The sequence below is a fragment of the Zeus faber genome, assembly GCF_960531495.2.
Source record: "Zeus faber genome assembly, chromosome: 16".
Taxonomy (NCBI): domain Eukaryota; kingdom Metazoa; phylum Chordata; class Actinopteri; order Zeiformes; family Zeidae; genus Zeus; species Zeus faber.
In genome coordinates this window covers 30638682-30662002 of record NC_137202.1, presented here as the reverse complement: position 1 = coordinate 30662002, position 23321 = coordinate 30638682, and the positions used below count along the sequence as shown (strand labels likewise).

At 47.3% G+C, this 23321-nt stretch overlaps 3 protein-coding genes across 4 annotated transcripts in view; 2 read left to right on the top strand and 1 right to left on the bottom strand.

The window, feature by feature from the left end:
- Positions 1 to 5016, top strand: part of psme4a (proteasome activator subunit 4a) — a 51115-nt gene extending 46099 nt beyond the window's left edge. For both annotated transcript variants that reach the window (XM_080016706.1, XM_080016705.1), the window contains 6 exons: positions 812 to 940; positions 2062 to 2217; positions 2870 to 3032; positions 3188 to 3321; positions 3463 to 3601; positions 4893 to 5016. In XM_080016706.1, coding sequence (XP_079872832.1) covers positions 812 to 940; positions 2062 to 2217; positions 2870 to 3032; positions 3188 to 3321; positions 3463 to 3597 — 717 coding nt within the window. In that variant the 3' untranslated portion in view covers positions 3598 to 3601; positions 4893 to 5016. The remainder of the gene's footprint in view (positions 1 to 811; positions 941 to 2061; positions 2218 to 2869; positions 3033 to 3187; positions 3322 to 3462; positions 3602 to 4892) is intronic.
- Positions 5017 to 7191: 2175 nt separating this feature from the next.
- On the top strand, positions 7192 to 8826 carry gpr75 (G protein-coupled receptor 75; the record flags this gene model as incomplete). The annotated part of the gene is made up of 1 exon (XM_080016501.1): positions 7192 to 8826. One exon carries the CDS (start codon positions 7192 to 7194, stop codon positions 8824 to 8826), a length of 1635 nt encoding a protein of 544 aa, XP_079872627.1.
- A 1563-nt stretch (positions 8827 to 10389) lies between these two features.
- Positions 10390 to 16465, bottom strand: erlec1 (endoplasmic reticulum lectin 1). The gene is made up of 14 exons (XM_080017195.1): positions 16241 to 16465; positions 14422 to 14526; positions 14026 to 14106; positions 13870 to 13947; positions 13731 to 13785; positions 13601 to 13644; positions 13301 to 13524; positions 12122 to 12266; positions 11880 to 12041; positions 11678 to 11737; positions 11483 to 11607; positions 11147 to 11224; positions 10977 to 11052; positions 10390 to 10858 (listed from the first exon to the last, which is right to left on the bottom strand). The coding sequence occupies exons 1-14, from the start codon at positions 16400 to 16402 to the stop codon at positions 10787 to 10789; spliced, it is 1467 nt and encodes a 488-aa protein (XP_079873321.1). The 5' UTR covers positions 16403 to 16465; the 3' UTR covers positions 10390 to 10786.
- Between the last annotated feature and the right edge of the window lie 6856 nt (positions 16466 to 23321).

The window sequence follows — 23321 nt, the reverse complement described above, 5'->3', positions numbered from 1 at the left end:
GTCCACTCGTTCCCTCTCCGGCTCTGCACTACGGTGCAGCCGGCGGGCAGAGCCAAATGCTTGGTCCCGATGTCCCTGCACCGCACCCCTTACTCTAAAAAACACATCTAGGGTCTGAGCGGCATTTTTAAGAAGAAAAATAATAAAATGTAAGAATATGAAGACTTATCTCCGTTGAGACTGGACATGTTTCAGTTTGTCATCTTTTCAGCCGAGCTCCACGGTTCGGATCGGACTCGCAATTTTTCCCGAATGTTTTTCTTTTTTTTCTTATTATTCTTTTTTTCCTTCCCAAAAACAAATAAATTTTGAAATATTTGTACAAAATTTATATTGGTAAAAATCCACTTTGTTCTTTATTTGGATTTGGCTCCACCCCTACTTTACGGTGTTCCTGCTTCCACTCCCACAAACTTCCATTAAAAGCCATACCAACATTTTCCCAACATTGCCAGTAGACTTATGGGTTTCAGTGCCAGTGGTAAAGGGGCTGTAGTGTAGAGGTGCATTACTGCCACCAACTCTGTAGCGGCTGCGCAGTCAAGTGCGACACCTAGTGGTAAAATTCACTATATCAGTCCGGCTTCATATCAAACCGGTTTGAAATTATTTACACCAGCCCCACCCCGGCTGGTAGTGTTTATCAGAATGTGTTTATTACGTTCAGCGGCCTCTCAAACAGAAGCTTTCCATTCATAATGCAATAACAAAGACAAAACTACCCTGACGTCCATCAATCAACCCTCTGCTGTCTGTTTCTTCTGTCCGTTCATCTTCCACCTCTCTATCTCTTCTTCTCTCCATCCCTTAGATTGCTCCAGTGGAGAATGATGACAGCTATGATGAGCTAAAGAGAGATGCTAAGACCTGTCTGTCCCTCATGTCCCAGGGCCTCCTCTACCCTGAGCAGATCCCCCTGGTCCTGGGGGCCCTGCAGGAGGTACATGGTCTCATTTACACAGTATCCCAGCTTCCTGTTTGCTGGCTCCTGTTGACCTCCATGGACTCCCTGCTCCCCCACTGGTACCAGTCGCTCCATAATAGTGCAGCTTATTTGCTTCTTGGAGCGGTTTGGTGTCAAGTCAGACCTAAAGCTTCATCCCAAAGCCTGGATTGGACCTGAGAAGCGACATAATACGATTCCATGTTTCTCCAGCCGGAGAGACCAGGAGGTGTTTCACTACCACAAGAAATACCCTACAGTGTGTAGGGTTGACAGTACCATGTGTAGGGATCACAATACCATGTGTAGGGTTGACAGGACCATGTGTAGGGTTGACAGGACCATGTGTAGGGTTGACAGGACCATGTGTAGGGTTGACAGGACCATGTGTAGGGTTGACAGGACCATGTGTAGGGATGACAGGACCATGTGTAGGGATGACAGGACCATGTGTAGGGTTGACAGTACCATGTGTAGGGTTGACAGTACCAGGTCTAGGGTTGGCAGTACCAGGTGTAGGAATGACAGTACCAGGTGTAGGGTTGACAGCACCAGGTGTAGTGTTAACAGTACCATGTGTAGGGATCACAGTACCAGGTGTAGGGTTGACAGTACCAGGTGTAGGAATGACAGTACCAGGTGTAGGAATGACAGTACCAGGTGTAGGGTTGACAGCACCAGGTGTAGGGTTGACAGTACCAGGTATAGGGTTGACAGCACCAGGTGAAGGGATGACAGCACCAGGTGTTGGGATGACAGCACCAGGTGTTGGGATGACAGCACCAGGTATAGTGTTAACAGTACCAGGTGTAGTGTTAACAGTACCATGTGTAGGGTTGACAGTACCAGGTGTAGGAATGACAGTACCAGGTGTAGGGGTGACAGTACCAGGTGTAGGGTTGACAGTACCAGGTGTAGGGTTGACAGCACCAGGTGTAGGGTTGACAGCACCAGGTGTAGGGTTGACAGTACCAGGTATAGGGTTGACAGCACCAGGTGAAGGGATGACAGCACCAGGTGTTGGGATGACAGCACCAGGTGTAGGGATGACAGCACCAGGTGTAGGGTTGACAGTACCAGGTGTAGGGTTGACAGTACCAGGTGCTGTGTGTTCTCAGATCGCCGGCAGCAGCTCGTGGCACGCCCGCTACACGGTGCTGACGTACCTCCAGATCATGGTGTTCTACAACCTGTTCACCTTCATGAGCAACCACATGGCTGTGGTGGCAGCACGAGGACTGGTGCTGCGGCTGCTGGAGGACGAGCAGCTGGAGGTCACAACACTTTGTTATTATTATTATTACTGTTGTTATTATAGTTGTTGTTGTTATTAGTATTATTGTTTTTGTAATTGTTATTACTGTTATTATTATTGTTATTATTCCAGATGTTGGATGTGTTAGGAATATGGTTTCATATTGGGCAGACTGGATCGCTGCTTGCACTCGCAGGCGTTCTCACTGTAATGATTCAGCTCCACCGGCCGTCCCAGCATTACCATGGAAACCGCAGGCTGCAGTAATCTGTTGCCATGGAGATCCTGTTCTGATTCAAGAAGGGCTGTGTGTGTGTGTGTGGGGGGGGCTGTGCAGGTAGTGTCTCTCTCCCCGGTGTGTCTGAAACCAAACAACAAAACAGAACCTGGTTCCTCCAACAGAACCTCCACCTGCTCCGCCCGGCTGCAGCGCTTTGTTCTTTAACTGTAGAATGCCCTGACACGCCTTAAGAGGTTTTATTTTTATCCGTCAGTTAATTATTCATTTAACTCATTGGGTTGACATGTCATTCATAACCGTTTTAATTGATTATAAGTTATTATTATTTGTTATAAAGACAAAGAATCTTGAACATGAGTGATCAGTCTATTTCCTTCTCAATCTGGATGTTGTCATGGATACGATGTTGATGTTTGAACCCCGCCGGCAGGTCAGGGAAATGGCCGCCACCACGCTCAGCGGCTTCTTGCAGTGCAACTTTCTGTCCATGGACACGCCCATGCAGGCGCACTTCGAGGCTCTGTGCAAAACACGTCTTCCCAAGAAAAGGAAGAGGGAGCTGGGCTCAGCGGTGGACACGGTGCCCCCTGCTGGTGAGGAGCCTGTACCACCACCTTTGACCTGCAGCTTGGACCCCTGACCCCTGACTGTGTGTGTGTGTGTGTGTGTGTGTGTGTGTGTGTGTGTGTGTGTGTGTGTGTGTGTGTGTGTGTGTGTGTGTGTGTGTGTGTGTGTGTGTGTGTTGCAGACCTGGTGCGGCGTCACGCCGGCGTGCTGGGGCTGAGCGCCTGCATCCTGTCCAGCCCGTACGACGTCCCCGGCTGGATGCCACAGCTGCTGATGGATGTGAGCGCTCACCTCAACGACACGCAGCCCATCGAGGTCAGCGCTTCCATGGCAACAGCTGATACACAAAGCACATTCTACACTCACCTAGCTAGCTTCGTGTCATTCAGGACCGAACCAACAGGAAGTGAGGTCATTAAGGATTAACCCACAGGAAGTGATGTGGTTTCTTTCCAGATGACGGTGAAGAAGACGCTGTCTCACTTCAGGAGGACGCACCACGACAACTGGAAGGAACATAAGCAGCAGTTCACTGACGACCAACTGCTGCTGCTCACTGACCTGCTGGTGTCACCCTGCTACTACGCCTAGCACAGTGTGTACACACACTCTGACACACACACACACACACACGGTGTGTCAGTGTGTGTGTGTGTGTGTGTCAGTGTGTGACACACACACACACACACACACTGACACACACACACACACACACTGAGACACATACACACACACACTGAGACACTGAGACACACACACACACACATTGACACACACTGACACACCGTGTGTGTCAGTGTGTGACACATACACACACACACACTGACACACACACACTGAAACACACACTGAGACACACACATTGACACACATTGACACACACTGACACACACACACACTGACACACACACACACACTGACACACACACACTGACACACACTGAAACACACTCTGAGACACACACACACATTGACACACACTGACACACACACACTGACACACACACACACACACACTGACAGACACACTGACACACACACACACTGAGACAAACTGACACACACACACACACTGAGACACACACACACACACACTGAGACACACACGCACACACTGAGACACACACGCACACACTGAGACACACACGCACACACACACTGAGACACACACGCACACACACTGAGACACACACACACACTGAGACACACACACACACACTGAGACACACACACACACACTGAGACACACACGCACACACACACTGAGACACACACACACACACACACTGAGACACACTGACACACACTGAGACACACACTGACACACACACAGTGAGATACACAGTGAGACATGGTGAGACACACAGTGAGACACACACTGAGACACACACTGACACACACACAGTGAGATACACAGTGAGACATGGTGAGACACACAGTGAGACACACACTGACACACACACACACACTGACACACACACACACACACTGACACACACACACACAGAGACAAACTGACACACACACTGACACACACACTGACACACACACACACACACTGAGACACACACACACTGAGACACACACGCACACACACACTGAGACACACACGCACACACACACACACACACTGCGCTTTTAATGTGGAGGACACTGGAGGAGGAAGTGCTAGACATTGGGTGAAGCTGCTGGAACCTGGAAGGTGCTTGGGCTTGGCTTCCTGTGCCTGGTGCAGCAGAACAACATGTTTACTGTGATGAATACTTGACAGAATTAAACTTTGTAGTTGTTTACGTCTCATGAACCGACACCACTAAACAATTAGTGTAATTTAAACACGAGAGACCAAACAGGAAGCTCCGCCATTTTGTTTGTTCTCTGTCCAGATGGAGCTGAACTCTGACCTGCAGAGGACGACGCCCAAAACCAACAATATGAGGAGTCATCGTCACAGTGATGCAACTTCCTCTTCTCTACAGATCCTGAACCCTGAACCCAACACACACCAGCCAGGAGGAGGAGGAGGAGGAGGAGGAGGAGGAGGAGGAGGAGGAGGAGGAGGAGGAGGAGGAGTATCTTTGTACTTAGCAGCCATTCTACTATACTTAATATTTAAGGTTCAATCAGCAGGACAGATGACCTGCAGCGTGTATTATTACTGTACAGCCACCAGGGTGAGGGAGGGTGCTGTGTGTGTGTGTGTGTGTGTGTGTGTGTGTGTGTGTGTGTGTGTGTGTGTGTGTGTGTGTGTGTGTGTGTGTGTGTGTGTGTGTGTGTGTGTGTGTGTGTGTGTGTCTGTCTGTGTGGTGTCTCTGCTCTGAGCGACATGTTTTGGTCCGATGTGCATCACAAACATATTTATTTATTTAAGTTTTAATGGAGCTTTTATGTTGGATCCCACTCGGTGGCGGGTGGAGAACCTCTGTCACCGAGAGTGACGTGTGGAAGGTTCCAACCTTTTCTAACATTTGGCTGAAGGTGAAATAATGATTTAGCTTTTCCTTTGTTTCCTCACCCGTAGCCTAGTGCCAAAGCTGCAGTGTCGTCGTACGTTGACTTTTTGTTCTGTGATTATTTAATAAAGTGTTTTACCAAAAGACGACGACGACAATGGCTCTTGTTTGCGGTCGTGGGTTGAGCAGGCAGTAAGCTGAGATAAAGCTTTATTCGCAGTGTTTCTCATACAAGATGTAAGCAAAACAAATGACAATATTGATGAGTTAGTATGATGTGGATTGCGCTGCAGGGAAATGAAAGAACCTTTTTTTATTTTTTTTATAAGCCTTTCATTTTGGCGCCATCCAAACATGCACGTTGTTTGCTTACTTGGTTTAGACCCCAACTAATTCGCACTTTACTATTGATACTTTATACTTTGTAAAGGCCTCATTGAAATAAAGTTTTATATTTGTATGTTTTTCTATCAAGGGTCATGTATGTATATTATTTAAATGAAGGGTTCGTCCCTGAGCGGAGGGGCCGATGATTGGACGGCATGTTAGGGAGCGTCTACAACAACACTTTTCTGAAGTGTAATTTTAATACGTAGTTGTATTCAGTATTTCATTAAACACAATCCATTTACACTTTACAACAGTTACTTGTGTTGCAATTGCCCTGTTGCTATATTAACAGTGTTGCTAAGGCAACGATCGGTGCCCACTCGAGACACAAAACTGGCATTTCTAAGAAATATTAACTGAAAGTTGAATGTTATGGAACAGTGATCAGAATTAATCTTTTCATTCCGTATCTGCTTCAGCACATTTTATAATTTTAGTGAAGTCATGCGACTTTTATTTTGAAATGGAACGAGTGGGTTATAGAAGCAGACTTCTTAAAAACAAGCGATCAGACAACTTTTATTTTGAAAAGTAGAGGGCTATTGTAGGGCTATGTAACATGATACACAGATTTAAGATTGTTTGTTAAAGGCTGTTGAAGTCTTAATCGCAGAATTATTATTATTATTATTATTATTGTGTGGTAATGTGTTGGTAGTTTGTAGACGGTCCCTAACATGCCATCGAACCAGCGGCTGTCGGCGCTGCCGCTGTCCGGGAAGCAGACGCTCACTCCGGGGAGGAGAGACGCCGCTGCCGCTGGGGAGCTCCGGAGGGGAAGAGCAGAGAATATCTGCTGGACGGACACATCCCTCCATCCTCTCCTGCACCCATTCTCTCCTTCATCCATCCTCTCCTCCATCCATCCAGTTATCCTCTCCTCCATCCATCCTCTCCCCCATCCATCCCTCCCTCCCTCCATCCATCCATCTATCCTCTCCTCCATCCATCCCTCCCCCAATCCATCATCTCCATCCATCCATCCTCCTCGTTCATCCACCAAATGTCTGGATGTTTGACTTGCCGCAGAGCTGGACGGATGGAAAATAAAACCTCCATCCTCCACCTCCTGGGTTCATCTTCTGGTCTTGGAGAGCGGCTCCTTTAGGCTGGAACAAGGTGGACATGGAGTCAGGAGGAGACACGGTGGGTCTAGGTCCGGATTTGGATCGGGTCCGGGTCCTACAGATTCACAGGAGAAGCTGTTCTTGCAGCAGGTGGAGCGCGTGTCTTTCATGTGTTTTAATGAACAGAGAATCTGATATTTAATGTGTTTCCATCCTGCAGGTCCCTCCATCCTCCTTCAACCACACACAGAGGGCCTCCTCCACCTCCCGGTAGGATGAACATCACCGGTCCACCACCAGACCCGGGTCCTGGCCCCAGGCTGCCGGGCTGGAACGGCTCCGTGGTCCCGCAGACCACACCCGGGTGGGCCGTGGTCCACACCGCCACCCTGACCTCCTGCTCCCTGCTCCTCGTCCTCATCTTCTGCTTGGGCTCCTACGGAAACCTGGTGGTGTTCGTTTCCTTCTTCGACCCCGCCTTCCGCAAGTTCCGCACCAACTTCGACCTCCTGGTCCTTAACCTGTCCTTCTGCGACCTGTTCCTCTGTTGCGTCACGGCGCCCATGTTTGCCCTGGTGCTGTTCCTGGACGCGGGCAACGGGAACGGGGTGTCCCGAGGCTTCTGCTTGGCCTTCCACCTCACCAGCTCCGGCTTCATCATCATGTCCCTGGAGACGGTGGCGGTGATTGCCCTGCACCGGCTCCGCATGGTCCTGGGCCGGCAGCCGACCCGCACCGCGTCCTGGGGCAGCACACTGCTGCTCACCGCGCTGCTCTGGACCTTCAGCTTCACCGTGGCCGCGCTGCTCACCGTGCGCGGCACTCCGCACGGTGGCGGGCCCTGCCTGCCGCACCTGGGCCTGGCGGGCCCGCAGGCCCGGGTGGTGCTCTACGTGTACCTGGCGGACTTCGCGTTCTGTGTGGCCGTGGTAGCGGGGTCCTATCTGATGATCGCACAGACGCTGCGGAAGAACGCGCAGGTGAGAAAATGTCCGCTCATCACGGTAGACGCGACGCGGCACCAGCCCCCACCCACAGCACGCAACGGGGTGCAGCAGTGCGCCCCACCGCTGTACCGCAATCAGACATATTCCCAGAACTACAACCAGCTGCAGCACGTCCAGACGCACTTCTACACCGCTCGGAGCGGCGCGCCGCCCCAGGTGCCCGGTGCGGCACAGGGTGCGGTGCGCTGCCCGCTGGTTTCCACCGTCAACCTGTCCGCCGCCAAGGACTCCAAGGCGGTGGTGACATGCGCGGTGATTGTGGGATCCATGCTTCTGTGCTGTCTGCCATTGGGCGTGTCCCTGGCCCGGGACGTGTTGACCCCGGGCGGCAGCTTCGCGCACTACCAGTTGGAGCTGTGCGGCTTCGTGCTCATCTTCCTCAAGTCGGGACTCAACCCCTTCGTCTACTCCCGCAACAGCGCGGGGCTGCGGCGCAGGGTACTGTGCTGCGTGCGTGCCGCGGCACTGGGGCTGCTGTGCTGCGCGCCCCACCACACGCGGCTCACCGCCATGGGCACCGGGGGCCTTGAGGCCAACCGCAACAAGTCCTCCCACCATGACACCAACTCGGCCTACGTGCTGTCCCCCAAGCCCCAGAGGAGGCTGGTGGACCAGGCCTGCGGGCCCAGCCACTCCAGGGACCACGGCAGCCCTCGGGCTGCCGGGGGGCGCCGGCCCAGGCCCCCCAGCACCTCCACCCCCATCAACACCCGGATTGAGCCCTACTACAGCATCTACAACAGCAGCCCGTCCGGACCCAGCTCCCCCAGCAGCCTGCAGCCCGGGGGGGCGCAGGCCTTCGGCTTCGCCAAGTCCTACGTGGCCCTGCACTACCACACCCACCAGGAGGCCCAGGACCTGGACAGCACCTCTGTGCACCAGATCCCGGTCCCCTCGGTCTGAGCCCGGGCTCTGGGACCTCCTAGGGGCTCCTGGTCTGGACCTGCGTTCTGATGTATATTGGACTGAAATAAATGTAGAATTTGCACAAATTATGTTAAAACCTTCTGGAATTATCTACAGAAGCTGAGGTCATAATACACACAGTACACACATATACACACAGTGCACACTATGCACACAGGATGCACCTATACACACAGAATACACAGTACACACAGTACACAGTACAGAGTACACACATCTACACACAGTACACACATATAATCAATACACAGAGTACACAAATATACACACAGTATACAGAATACACACAATACACAGAGTACACACATATACACACACTACACACATATACACACATACACACAGTACACATATTAGTCTGCTAGTGCAACATGAGTATTGAACCAGTTCTTGTGTTTATTTATTAAAGTTTGAATCTTGTGAGAAAATCCGGTTTCTATGAAACGAATAAAATAACTGTTCAGCGGCAGGTAGTAACATCTGGAAACATCTGGAAATGTCCAAGCAGCTGGACCCGAGGCCACCAGGCTGCTTTCCAGATGTTTCCACATTCCCATTCCAGATGTTCTCTGTCGCGTGCTTTGAGCTGCTACACCTGGCTTGGGTGTAGGTCAATGGGCCCTGGATCAGGGTGGCTGTACGCCTGTTGCTCATTAGAGGAGCAACAGGTAAAACCTCCATCCCCACACACACAGGAGCGAGGGTCTGTCATGACATGTGTCCATCTGCTCCAGGCTTGTTCCATCTGTCCATTCTCTACAATAAACTGCTTTGTTTACAACATGTCTGCCTGTGTCTGTGTGTCGGGTGGTGTGGGGCAGGCCAACTGCCAGTCATTCCAGATGTTTCTTTCTTTTCTCTGTTCCATTCTGTGTTTCTGTTAAGCTGCACGGACACAAACAGAAACTCGATTCATGTGATTAAACTGTTTAAACTCTGATGTGAAAAGGTAAGTTTACCAAAAAGGTTTTAAAAATAATTTCTTTAAAATGGACAAAGTCTCTGTCTCTGATTTGGAAATTTAGGGAAAATCTAAAAGGCTGAATGTGAAATTTAATGTTGAGAATATCCAATTTTGTTTATCAGTTCATTTATGAAAATTATTTTAACGAGGCTTTGAAGAAGTTCCCATTCAAAAAGAAAAATGTGAATATGGAACCAGACGTCGGGGTCAGGAGAAAAATCTGGAAATGTAGAAAATAATTGAACAAATTCAATATTCAGGTATAAAGTGAACTGGAGCTAAAACAAAACTTCAAGGTGTTGAAGTTTGAAGGCTGGTTGAACAATGTCATCTGTGTTTTTGTGGAACTTGCCTCGTTCAGAACCCGCTTCTGACACCTTGAGCCCAAATGATTCAATTCTTGCGCAGGTGGTTGAAGCCTCCACCTGCGCCCCCTGCTGGGCGCTCATTTGCTGAGCTGGCTTTTCAGTGTGGCCGAAATATGGAAATATAATTCACCTTCCTCCTACGGTGACGTCTCGTTTATTAAACTTTGTTAAAGCAGATTCATCTTTTTAAAGGAAACATGATTCATATTTCAGCAGCAACCACAACTTTAATTCAAACACAGAAAACCTTTGAATACAGAACCACAAAATAATCACAGCGAGTCCATAAGTTCCTCTCCCGCTCCTCCTGCTCCTCCTCCTCACGCTGCAGAAGTCGCTTTCAGTTTGGATTTTCCCGCTTCCTTCGAGCGTAAAGTCAAAATGGAATCGAACCGACGATGAAACAGTGTTTTCACGCTGCTGCCCCCTGTGGGTGGAGGTCGGGAGTGTCCTCCTCCAGGGATTAAAGTCGAGATGTTTCTTTCCACCGGGCCGACGCAGTGCCGCACTGCATCATGGGAAACACAGAGGGCGCCTCAGGAGCGAGCTCATCCCGACCCTCGGAGCGGTGCATTGTGGGTATCTCTGCTCCGTCCTCGCGGGTTTAGGTGGAGACAGACAGGAGTCCGTGCTCGTCGGCCGTGTCCAGGATCCTGCAGATGAGCGGAGACTCCACCTGGTGAGGAAGACAGGGCGTGGTGAGACTGGGAGGAAGTCGTCTGTTTTCATGCGGATGCAGCAGCAGAAGGAAGGCGACACATTGAGGAAGCGCTTTGGGTCGGAACCCGTCTCACCCCCAGGATGTACTGGCAGGTCTGCGGCTCCAGCATGTAGACGGTGACGGCGTGGGGAGACTCCGACTCCTTACACCTGAACGCGAAACACAAGAAAACACAGAAACCATTCAAGCAGCACCGCGGGGGGCCACAGGAAGTCACAGGAGGCCACAGTAAGTGAGACTCACTTGAGCTTGACAACCACCTGCCGCGGTCGATTGGTCAGGTCGCACACGTCGCCGTGGCCGTAGAAATGAGACACCAGCCTGCGAGGAAGCAGCACGTTAGACAGGAAGAGGAAGGCACGCAGGGGGACAGGAAGAGGAAGGCACGCAGGGGGACAGGAAGAGGAAGGCACGCAGGGGGACAGGAAGAGGAAGGCACGCAGGGGGACAGGAAGAGGAAGGCACGCAGGGGGACAGGAAGAGGAAGGCACGCAGGGGGACAGGAAGAGGAAGGCACGCAGGGGGACAGGAAGAGGAAGGCACGCAGGGGGACAGGAAGAGGAAGTGAGTGTGACAGACTTGACCCTCTGCAGCCCGTCGTCCTTCAGCTGGAAGGAACGCGCCACGTTGTTGTCGGCCCAGGCGCGGTGCTGCTCGGCGTCCCAGCTGCCGACCACCACGATGCTCTTCCCCTGCTCCTTGTCCTGCAGGACACACGGACACGCCGCTCAGAACAGCAGCCAAGCAACAGGAAGTGTCTGGTGCCGGTTTTACCTCATGATACTGATGGACGTGTTTCCCGTAACAGAACTCATATTTCCACCAGCCGACGCCCTGAAACACAGCGGCGGGGGGGGGGGGGGGAGAGTCCAGTTATTGGGGGTCAACAAATCATTTGGACGAAACCAACGGACGGAGGCGGAGTCAGAACCACGACCGCTCCTGACGTGTCGTCAGGAAGGCGGCAGAGACTCACCCCGTGCAGGCAGTACGAGCCGCTCAGGAACTCCCTGATCAGCTGATCGTCCGTCAGGCGGGAGATGTGGGTGGTTCCCACGGTAACCTGCGTCTGTCCGCCCACCGTCATGGGTTTGTGGGCGGAGCTTACGGCTTCCTCCCTCACCGGGGAAACGTCGTCCTGGAACACAACGGAACACAAGGGTTAAAGAGGCGCGCTGGAAGGGTTTCCACTTCCTGTTTCCTGTGGGTGTGTCACACCTGGCGGGGCTCAGCGGCAGCGGTGCTGAACGGTGGCTTCAGCTGCTCCTGCTGCTCCCGGTCCAGTCTGGACAGCTGCCGCGGCCGCAGCGGCGAGCCAGACAGCGCCTGGCAGAAGATGGCGTTGACCGGAGACGACTTGAACCTGGAGACAGGAACCAGAACCATGAAGCCACCCCGACACCACGACACCGTGACACATGTCCATCTACCATATCTACTTCCTGTCAGCTCCCAGGCTACCTCCTGTTGACTTCCTGTCAGCTCCCTGTCTACTTCCTGTAAGGAAATCACTCCGTGTGGAAGTTCCCAAGAACAAGCTTCCATTCAAACAGGTTCAACACTGCATGTCCCTCACACACATTTCTTCCACTTTTTTATTATTTGGGACTAAAATTAAAGGGACACCATTGGGACCCGTTGCTCTGAAGCTGCAACCAACTCCATGTGTGAGGTCACAAACAGACAACTCCATGTGTGAGGTCACAAACAGGGAAGATGTTTTGTTCTGTTTTCCACTCCTACACTTTGTGTTACGACTGGATCCAAAAATAACAACACGGCACCGGTTCCATCAACACCATGACTTTATATTTACTAACAGGGAAAAATAATCAAATATAAACCAACACCACGCCCACGTCAAGCAGGTAAGATGACACACACACACACACACGATGTAAATGGACGTTCGTAGCCACAACCTGCACATTTATAATGAATTGGATGATGATGTCACAAAGTGCCTCACTCCACAAACCCATCTGGCTGCACCACCCGACCACAACTTTATAACCGTGGTGTGTGGGTGGTGCATGTTTGGCTACGTCCGGTCAAATTTTATCCTTTTTTCACTATTTTTTGCTCCGGATGTAGATGGATGTGGATGAAACTTGGACCACGAGATGTCTGAGATGTCCCGGTTCTAACGACACCTCAACCATGTCAGTAGCTGCAGTTGTTGTCCTGTTCCAGACACTTGAAAAAAATCACAATAGGGGCCCAGCCCAGCGCTCTGGACGCCAAATAATAATAATAATAATAATAATAATAATAATATTGTATTGCTGGTTGGAGAGAGACCTTGTACAGGAAGTGATTCCTTTCTCTTGACATGACTTTCCAACCGAGACGCTGCGTCTCAGTCACCACATGGTCCTTGAAGCAGGGAGGTCCTACCTGTACTTGGGGTGCATGCAGAGCAGGGGGGTTAGCACCACCACCTCGTACTCGCAGGTGGTCACCTCGGCGATGGACAGGATCTCGTGCTTGGCCTCGGGGTGACACACATACAGCACGGAGGCGGAGCGCGGCTGGTTGTGCTTCAGCACGCAGGGCGTCCCGTTCCCCATCTCCAGGGGGAAGAACGGGGTCAGCTGGCCCTCGATGTTCTTGGTGGGAACCTGGAGACACCACAAGACATCACGCTGAGGTTCTACGACGGAACCACCAACAAGATTAATCCCAGTGAAAACCCACCTCTTTCTCAGTTTCTCCTTTCACCTCCTCCGCCTCTTCTTTTTCTGTAAAAGAACAAAAAGAAAGCTGAGCTTTAACCGGAGAAGATCAGTTTTACTACGCTGGTCCAGGAGCAGCAGCCTCCACCAACCTGGCTCCGCCGGCTCCATCATGTTGCCCAGGAAGTACTCCTGGATGTTGATTTTCTGGTGGAATTAAATTTAAAAATCAGTTTGAAAGCCATCGAACGGGACTCTTCTAACAAAACACTTGAGCTCCAGGAGATGCACCTGCCCCGTCTCCTTCTCCTCGTGGTACTGCCGGATGTGTTTTCCGTGACACACCTCGTACGTCCAGTACGACTCGATCTGCAGCCAAACCAAACATCTGTCACAGCGCGTTCAACCCAAACACACGGACAAAAAGATCCTGAAACACCTCCTCACCCTGTAGGAGCAGCTGCTCTGCCTGAACAGAGGCTCCAGGAGGAGGCCTGGACCAGGACCACTGTAGTCCCGCCCCTCGTCCTGCAACACAGCCCAGAGCAGAAGGGAGGGAGGGAGGAGGATGAAAGGCGATGGGGAGGAAAGGAGGAGGAGGAGGAAAGGAGGAGGAGGAAGAGGAAAGAGGGAGGAGGAGGAAAGAAGGAGGAGGAGGAAGGAAGGGGGAGGCGGAGGAAAGCGGCGTTAATGGATAGTTTGTCAAAGTAGACGACAAACTGCTGGTTTGCTCTGATGGTCACAATGTGCCCCGCGCTCAAAGCCCACTTCATGGGTTCATACCTAGATGACATCACAAGAAGCAGTTAAGACTGTTTCCTGTGATGACACGTAGCTGCTCACCTCGTCTCCAGACGCCAGTGAAGGCAGCAGACATTTGTACTTCTCCTTCTGTGTCGTCATCATGATCACAAAGTTCTCCTCTCTGTAGAGCGCCCCAGAGGTCGGCTGAGGAGGAAACGCTCTCATTATTATTATTATTATAACATTATTATTATTTGATTATTATTATTATTATTATTATAAGAACATTATTATTATTATAAAATTATCATATACAATTATTATTATTATTCAATTATTATTATAACAACATTATTATTATATTATTATAATGAGGACATTATTATTATTAGATTATTATAATTATTAATTATTATTATTAATTATTATTATATTATTTTGGCCTAAAAGTGTCTGCAACACGACAACCATTGGACCCACGGACATGGTTGAGGTCTGGTTAGAACCGGGACATCTCAGAAATCTAGTGGTTCAAGTTCGATCCGTATCGATCTACATTCGGAGCAGGGATAAGTAAAAATAATAGATCTACCGGAAGTAGCAGAGCTTTGGAGTCTAAGTGGAACTCGAACCTCATCTGTGGAGCGGGTGCTTTGTGACATCATCATCCAATTTGTTGTTTACAAATGTCCAAGTTTAGTCTCTGGGTGGTCATCACAACCGACAAGGTCCACCGTGTAGGGCTGCACGCTCAATTGTATTGTCATAGTCATCGCGATATGAACAAATGCGATAACATATCACGAAAGACTGAAACACGATGAATGAGGAAAATAATTGTATTGTTTTTTTATTTTTACTATTACCGTCCAAGAGAGCGACGGCATCCGCATTCGATTAAGCAGTCTACTTGTTCTGTGTAGAAGACGCAGACGCGAAAGGCCGATGATGTGTTCACGGAACTCAGACAACTCGGAGGTAATGCTGCATTCATCATTCGTCCACAGGACAGTTATTGCAGCAGTTGTTGATTAAAGAATGAATAAAGAGTTTCATTGCAGGTTGAGCAGTTCAACTCCACTTGCAACCAATTCTGTCCTAGATGCAGTGGAACAAATACTCTGTGTCGTATGTGCAGCACGCTGACAGCACAGGGTAAGAAAAGAAAGGAAGTAATGCTGCATTCAATGGAACTTGGATAACTGAAATTCGTGTTGTTTTCCCACCAGATATATATTTTTTTATTTCAAGAGATCCTTTTGTTGCATTTAGAAATAGTTGTGTTATTAGTCGTGTAATGAAATAATTGTATTGTTTTTGTGTTTTCATGTTTTAGATGCCGACGAGAAGCAGAAAGTCGAAGACAACAGAAAAGCAGTGGGCAGAACGTCCACGCTGCGTTCCATGTCGGCTCGGAAAACAAAATCAAAACCAACACGACTAACCTGGACCCTGTGTATGACTGCCTGCAGCTACATGAACTATTATTATGATTATTAGACACTTGTTATTATTATTTGGAGACTTCCAACGTTCACTGCACTACGTTTCAAAGCACACATCAGTTTTATAATTTATGTTACACTAATCTCTGTCGCAATGTAGCTGAATGTTATTCTCCCTTGTAAGTCGCTTTGGATAAAAGCGTCTGATAAATGACTAAATGTAAATGTAAATGTAAATGTAAATGTAAATGTAAATGTAAATGTAAATGTAAATGTATAAGCAGGGCGTAGCTCCACCTCAGTGTCACGTGCTGGACGCTGACTACTGGGATAACTCCAGGTCCAGGAAGTAAAAGTCCTGCTTCCATGTTTGGCCAAGACCAACTGACTGCTTGACGCTTTCACGGTGGACTCCAAACCCTGGGCAGGAGTTTGCCTTTCTGAACCTGGACTCGGTATAAGTCGGGCCTCACCAGGCTGAGCTCCGGCCCGGACCAGGAGATCTTGAAGGGGATTTCGTCGCTGAACGCCGGCTCCCCGCCCCGGGAGGCGGACACGGCGCCGCCGAGCCCCGTCAGCCCGCTGCGGAGCTCCAGGAGCCCGCCGAGCAGCATCAGCAGCAGCGGCCGCAGCATGGTTACCTCCTCCGGGCCACCGGGCCGCTCTGATCCGGGTCCTGGTGCTGGAACACTGTCAACACTACGGACACCGGAAGAGAATGCTGCGTGTGCCACGTCGCTTCCGGTCCCCGCTCTGAAGGGAAACGGAGCAGCGCCCTCTGGCGGCAAAAGTTATAAATATTAGATCTATTTTATATATTTTATATATTTTATATATTATATATAAATATATATATGTTATATATTATATATTTTATATATATTATATATTTTATATATTTTATATATTTAATGTGTTTTATATACACATTTATATGAAGTTATTTCACCTAAGGTCCAAATAAGACATTTTTTAAATATATTTTTCTCTGAATAAATTCGTGACATTTATTATTTATTCTGTAATTTTCCAAACTAATATTTGATAAGTCACAGTGTATTCTCACAAAAAGCAATTAGTACTTTTACAGGACACATAAAAAAAAAAAAAATATATATATATATATATAAATATATATATAATAAATGTAACATATTTTAATACAACGTGTTTAAATAAACTACTTAAATATATATATTTAGATATATCATATTTAAATGTGGTTTACTTAAATACAGTATATTTAAATAAATTGTATTTAAATATACTGTTTTTAATAATATTATTTTCAAATACTGTTTTCGAGCGTCACCTGCCGGTGAGGTGGGTGTAGTGCAGCCAGAGGAGTGACCTTCAGTCTCGATGTCGTTTCCCTTCAACTCATCTTTTAACAGCGATTATTGATTATTATACATCTGAAATGAATTCACTCTTAAGTCTCAGAGCAACAGGTGGAATGAAGACTGATAATATTCCACATTGCATTTCAGAGACGTATCTAACCCGAGAACATGGAGGGTGCTCCAAGCACATTAGAAATAAACATTTGAAGCCTTTCCAGGTTTTTATGTTTTCAACATGATGCTGCTCCACGTTGGAAAGCTCAACACAATGAAAGAGTTAAATGCTGCTGCTGTCACAGGGGAACAGTGACAGGACGCACACACACAGATATATATCATATATATACTGTGTGATTATATACTGTGTTATTTTATACAGTGTAATTATATACTGTGTTATTATATACTGTGTTATTATATACTGTGTTATTATATACTTTTTTATTATATACTGTGTTATTATATACTGTGTGTTTATATGCTGTGTTATTATATACTGTGTGTTTATATAATGTGTTATCATATATTGTGTTATTATATACTGTGTGTTTATATGCTCTGTTATTATATACTGTGTGTTTATATAATGTGTTATCATATATTGTGTTATTATATACTGTGTGTTTATATGCTCTGTTATTATATACTGTGTGTTTTATATAATGTGTTATCATATATTGTGTTATTATATACTGTGTGTTTATATGCTGTGTTATTATATACCGTGTGTTTATATACTGTGTTATTATATACTGTGTTATTATATACTGTGTGTTTATATGCTGTGTTATTATATACTGTGTGTTTATATAATGTGTTATCATATATTGTGTTATTATATACTGTGTGTTTATATGCTCTGTTATTATATACTGTGTGTTTATGTAATGTGTTATCATATATTGTGTTATTATATACTGTGTGATTATATAATATGTTTTTATATACTGTCTTATTATATACTGTGTGTTTATATGCTGTGTTATGATATTGATTAGCTGTTGGTGTCACATGGTTGTTTCTCTGCTGTACGACGGCGGCTGTTTTTTCGATGCCTCACTGGATCTTGAACACATCACTCATTCACACATTTCAGTGGAGTTTTTGTGAATTCATTTTTGTGGAGCACAGCTTTAAAATATCAATCTAACAGATCTATTGACATCTACAGGTAAGAAGCTGTATAAATATACATGTAAATCCATAGTTTGGTAACGTCTGAACACTGCACACTGGACACGGTCCAACTGGACATTCTCAATCACAACCTGTAGATTTATGTAGATATAGAATAATATGATGACGTCATGAAGCGTCTCACTGTAAATATCATTCACAGTAAATAATATGATGACGTCATAAAGCGTCTCACTGTAAATATCATTTATAGTAAATAATATGATGATGTCATAAAGCATCTAACTTTAAATATAATTTACTGTAAATAATATGATGATGTCATTAAGTGTATTACTTGAAATATAATTTATAGTAAATAATATGATGATGTCATAAAGCATCTTACTGTAAATATAATTTATAGTAAATAATGTGATGTCATAAAGCATCTTACTGTAAATATAATTATAGGAAAAAATATGATGATGTCATAAAGCAGCTCACTGTAAATATCATTTATAGTAAATAATATGATGACGTCATGAAGCGTCTTACTGTAAATATCATTTGTAGTAAATAATATGATGACGTTATAAAGCATCTTACTGTAAATATCATTTATAGTAAATAATATGATGACGTCATAAAGCGTCTTACTGTAAATATCATTTATAATAAATAATATGATGGTGTCATAAAGCGTCTTACTGTACTCACAGTAAATAATATGATGACGTCATAAAGCGTCTTACTGTAAATATCATTTATAATAAATAATATGATGATGTCATAAAGCGTCTTACTAAAAATATGCTCTCGTTCCATTCGTTTTCGAACATTTGCATGTTGGTGAACCACCACCACCTGGATACTTGAAGTCAAATGTTGTGGTTCTTTTCATTCATTTCTGCTCCGTATGTGGATAGATTGGGATGGAAGTTCAAGCATCAGATGTTTGCGACATCGTGGTTCCAACGAGACGTGATGACCGTGTTACTTCTCTCATGGTTTTGTTCCACATTGTTTTAGCTCTGAAAAGTTTTGAGGAAAAGGACAAACAATTAATGATGAATAGGTTCTTCTTCATCTTCTTCAGGTTATCCTCCAGGTTCCCCTCCATTTTCTTCTCAAGGTTCTCCTCCAGGCCCTCCTTCATCTTCTCCTCCAGGTTCTCCTCCAGGTTCCACTCAGTTCTCCTTCATCTTCTTCTCCAGAAGAATCTGGAGGATTACCTGAAGGAGAACCTGGAGGAGAACCTTGAGAAGAACCTGGAGAAGATGAAGGACAGTCATCTTCTCCAGGTTCTTCTCAAGGTTCTCCTCCAGGTTCTCCTTCAGGTTATCCTCCAGATTCTTCTCCAGGTGCTTCTCAAGGTTCTCCTCCAGGTTCTCCTTCATCTTCTCCCCCAGGTTCCCCTCCATGTTCTCCTACAGGGTTCAGAGCTTCCTCTTCACTCTCCACATGCAGGATGAACTCATGGCCTTCATACAAATTGATACAACACAATATTTCCCTAAAACAAAAACTTTGCAGAAACTTTGCTGAGTTATTGCCTCAGTGTGGAGCAGCCGTTAGCAGCGTTTGGAGAAAGACTCATGTTGACCTGTTATTGGAAGCTTGATTTCACTCCGCCTCTTCCCCAAATGGTGCAAAGAGTTTGACCTTTTCATGATTTTCGCGCTGTCAGAAGATGACCTTTCTACAAAGCGTGGCCTGGCAGCGTGGAAGTGTTTGACCCTTCAGACGAGACACGATCTGCGTCAACACATTCGAGAGCCGGACGTGAGCTGCATGAATAAAGTCTGGGATTCAGAAGCATTGTGCCAGGAGGAGCTCAGAACCTGCAGATAGGTCTCATCAGATGATGATCTGCTCTTTCTACTGAAAGTTCTGATGACCTGCAGAGGAACACCCAATGTTCAAACACCGTCCAGATGTTTATTGACAGAAGCAGAACAGTGAATGAAAGGGCGCCCACACCGGTCTGCTGACCTGGCTCTGCTCTTCAAGGAGCCAACGGACGAAGAGAATCAATGACTTCTTCCTCTGCTGATAGGGCGTCGCCGCAGGGAGGAGGATGAGGAGGAGGCGGAGGAGGATGAGGAGGAGGGACCGACGGTCTCCCTGGGGGGTCAGGATGTCTGACGGCCTGAAGGCTGGTTCCTAATTCAGATGTGGCTGCATTCTTCAGGTTCCTTCAGGGTCCTGCAGGGTATCCTGTGGAGTCCTGTACAGTCCTGTGGAGTCCTGTGGAGTCCTACAGGATTCTCCACAGTTCTTCAGGTTTCTTTAGGGCTCCTCCGGGATTTTTCAGGGTTCTTCAGGGTTCTTCTGGGTTCTTTAAAGTTCCTCAGGGTTCTTTCAGGGTTCTTCAGGCTTCCTCACAGTTATTTAGGGTTCTTCAGGGTTCTTCAGGGTTCTTCAGGCTTCCTCAGGGTTCTTCAGGCTTCCTCTGGGTTCTTTAGGGTTCTTCAGGGTTTTACAGGGTTCTTCCGGCGTCCTCAGGGTTCTTTAGGGTTCTTCAGGCTTCCTCAGGGTTCTTTCAGGGTTCTTCAGGCTTCCTCAGGGTTCTTCAGGCTTCCTCTTGGTTCTTTACGGTTCTTCAGGGTTCTACAGGGTTCTTCAGGCTTCCTCAGGGTTCTTTAGGGTTCTTCAGGGTTCTTCAGGCTTCCTCAGGGTTCTTCAGTCTTCCTCTGGGTTCTTTAGGGTTCTTTAGGGTTCTTCAGGGTTCTTCAGGGTTCTTCAGGCTTCCTCAGGGTTCTTCAGGCTTCCTCTGGGTTCTTTAGGGTTATTCAGGATTTGTTATATTAATATATAATTTTCAAACCTCAAAATGTGTCATTATTAATGCAAAAAGTTATCCAAAGAGTGGACGCTCATTCTGCAATCCTCAGTAATAATCAATATTATAGATCAATTTCTAACATCAGTGTTTTTTCTCTTTCTGTTTATATCAAATGATACAATAATGAAGTCTTTTAAAATGTTTGATATGTAAAGATATTTCCACGTTTGCCATCACATTCTGAGCAGATTGATCAGTTAATTAGAAATGGAACCTGGAACTTCAATGTGAGCATCATATTTTACATTTCTGTATTTTCCTGTAATTTGATCAGGTTATTGATCCCTGACACATGCACAGAAGCAGCTCTCCTGGAAACCTTCTTTTATTGTATTTTAGTAACCCCTGTTGTTTGAAGTTCATGAAGCAGCATTGCTAATGAAGATAATCAATAAACTAAAGTGGTAAAGTCGGGGGCAAAGACGGGGGCCTGGGCCTGCTTCTCATCCGTCCCGAAATTTGAATCCCACTCACATTAGCTTAGAACACATACACTCGCACACCAATCCTACTCCGAACAACATCGAGGTGCCCCGCGCCGGTTCTACGTGTATGGGCACTTGCCACTCACGCCGGGCGGGGCGTCTGGTTGGCTGCAGTGGGGCGGGCTTTCCCCTTGTGCGGGGCATGGGTGAGCATGGGGGTCCTGCTGGTTCGCCCGTGGGGCGGTTGGCTCGGGCGGGGTGTCGGTCTGTCGCCGTGGGGCCGTGATCCGGCCCCGCGGTCTGTGCCTTGCGCTCATGGCCCGCGTTCTGTGTCGGCGGCTGTGTCTTGTGCCTGCACCCAGAGTTTGGTTGTATGTGTGCGCCCCTGGGGTGCGGGGTCTCCACGTTCTCCCTGGGACGGGGTCATGCTCCTCGGAGCTGGGTGTGGGGGTTGCTCCGCGGCCCTCTGGCTTCTCTGGGGGCCCGGGGGTCTTCTGTGTCCGCAGAGCAGGGTGCTCGGGGCTTTCCTGCAGCCGTAGGGTGTCCACGGGGCTGCGGAGTTCGGGGGGAGGAGGCGCCACGACATAATACCGACCTTCTACACCAGAACCAATGGGATAAACATGTACACTCACCGGTGGACATCTTACACGCACACACACACACACACACACACACACCTGCTTGGAGTGCACCCCAGCACCCTCCTGGTTGCTTTCCTCTCCTTTTCTCCCTCATTTGCTGCCATAACTATGACAGGAAGAGGCCACGGGACCAGTTGTAGTTCTAGTTTTCCTGAACCTAATTCAGTTTTTCAATACATGTTGTCGTCCGGTGTTGATGTTTTTATGTAAATGTTGTTTGTTTCTATGTTTATTTGTCTCACCGTGGTGATTCTTCCTCTTGGAGTAGTGATCAGTTGTTTATAAACCCAAACATGATGAATAGTTCTCCAAAGAGGGGGGTTGGTGGTGGTTCTCCTTAACCAAAAACTGTGCTCTTGTCATTGTACAGGTCGTCCACAGGACAGATTTATTGCCGCAGTTGTTGATGATTTAAGAATGAATAAAGAGTTTCATTGCAGGTTGAGAACTTCAACTCCACTTGCAGACTAACTCTGTCCTGAGTGCAAATGGCACAAATACTCTGTGTTGTATGCCCAGCATGCTGACAACACAGGTTAAAAAAAATAAAAATAAAAATAAAACAAAAATGCAAAAATGGGTGGTGTTTGGTGAGGTTCATGTGGGCTGGAGGGGGAGCTGTGTGCTGCTCCTCTACCTTCTACTTTCTACTTCCTCTTTGTGACTTCCTGTAAGTACAAAATCCTCATCTTGCCTCGTGCTCAAGGTGTTGTAGTGATGATGTGTTAGTTTGACATGTTTCTGTCGGTGCACCGGGCGTCACCCATTTATTTCTGCGGATGAGGCGGAGGCCCTGATACTCCATCCTTTCTGAGGTTTGCAGCAGGAAGGAGCTTTTGGAATGGACCTTGATGTGGACACAGTTGACCTGTCAAACGTGTGCTATATTGATTTAGTATTGATACCTTGATCTGGTCTTGATTCCTGCTTCTGGTGACAAGGTGAAGCGTTACACTAAAGTAATTTATTACATCTATCTATTATATTTCTCATTCAGAATGGGAGCCCTGTGTCATGACATGTTCCATCTCCTCCTGGCTATTTCTACCGAGCCTCATCTCTACTATAAACTGTTTTATACAACCCCCCGTCGTCTGTGTCTCTGTGCCGGAGGTCCGTGTGGTGGCGAAACTGCTACAGTGGCCCAATGTGGGGCTCCGGCATGGGGAAGGGACACA

What these genes read in the sequence shown, in the direction of transcription:
- erlec1 (XM_080017195.1), bottom strand. Translation starts at nt 16,402, where the DNA reads ATGCTGCGGCCGCTGCTGCTGATGCTGCTCGGCGGGCTCCTGGAGCTC. An exon ending in GATGGAGCCGGCGGAGCCAG is followed by an intron (nt 13,645 to 13,730) that starts GTTGGTGGAGGC and finishes GTTCTTTTACAG; the next exon opens with AAAAAGAAGAGGCGGAGGAG. An exon ending in AAGGAGAAACTGAGAAAGAG is followed by an intron (nt 13,525 to 13,600) that starts GTGGGTTTTCAC and finishes TGGTGTCTCCAG; the next exon opens with GTTCCCACCAAGAACATCGA.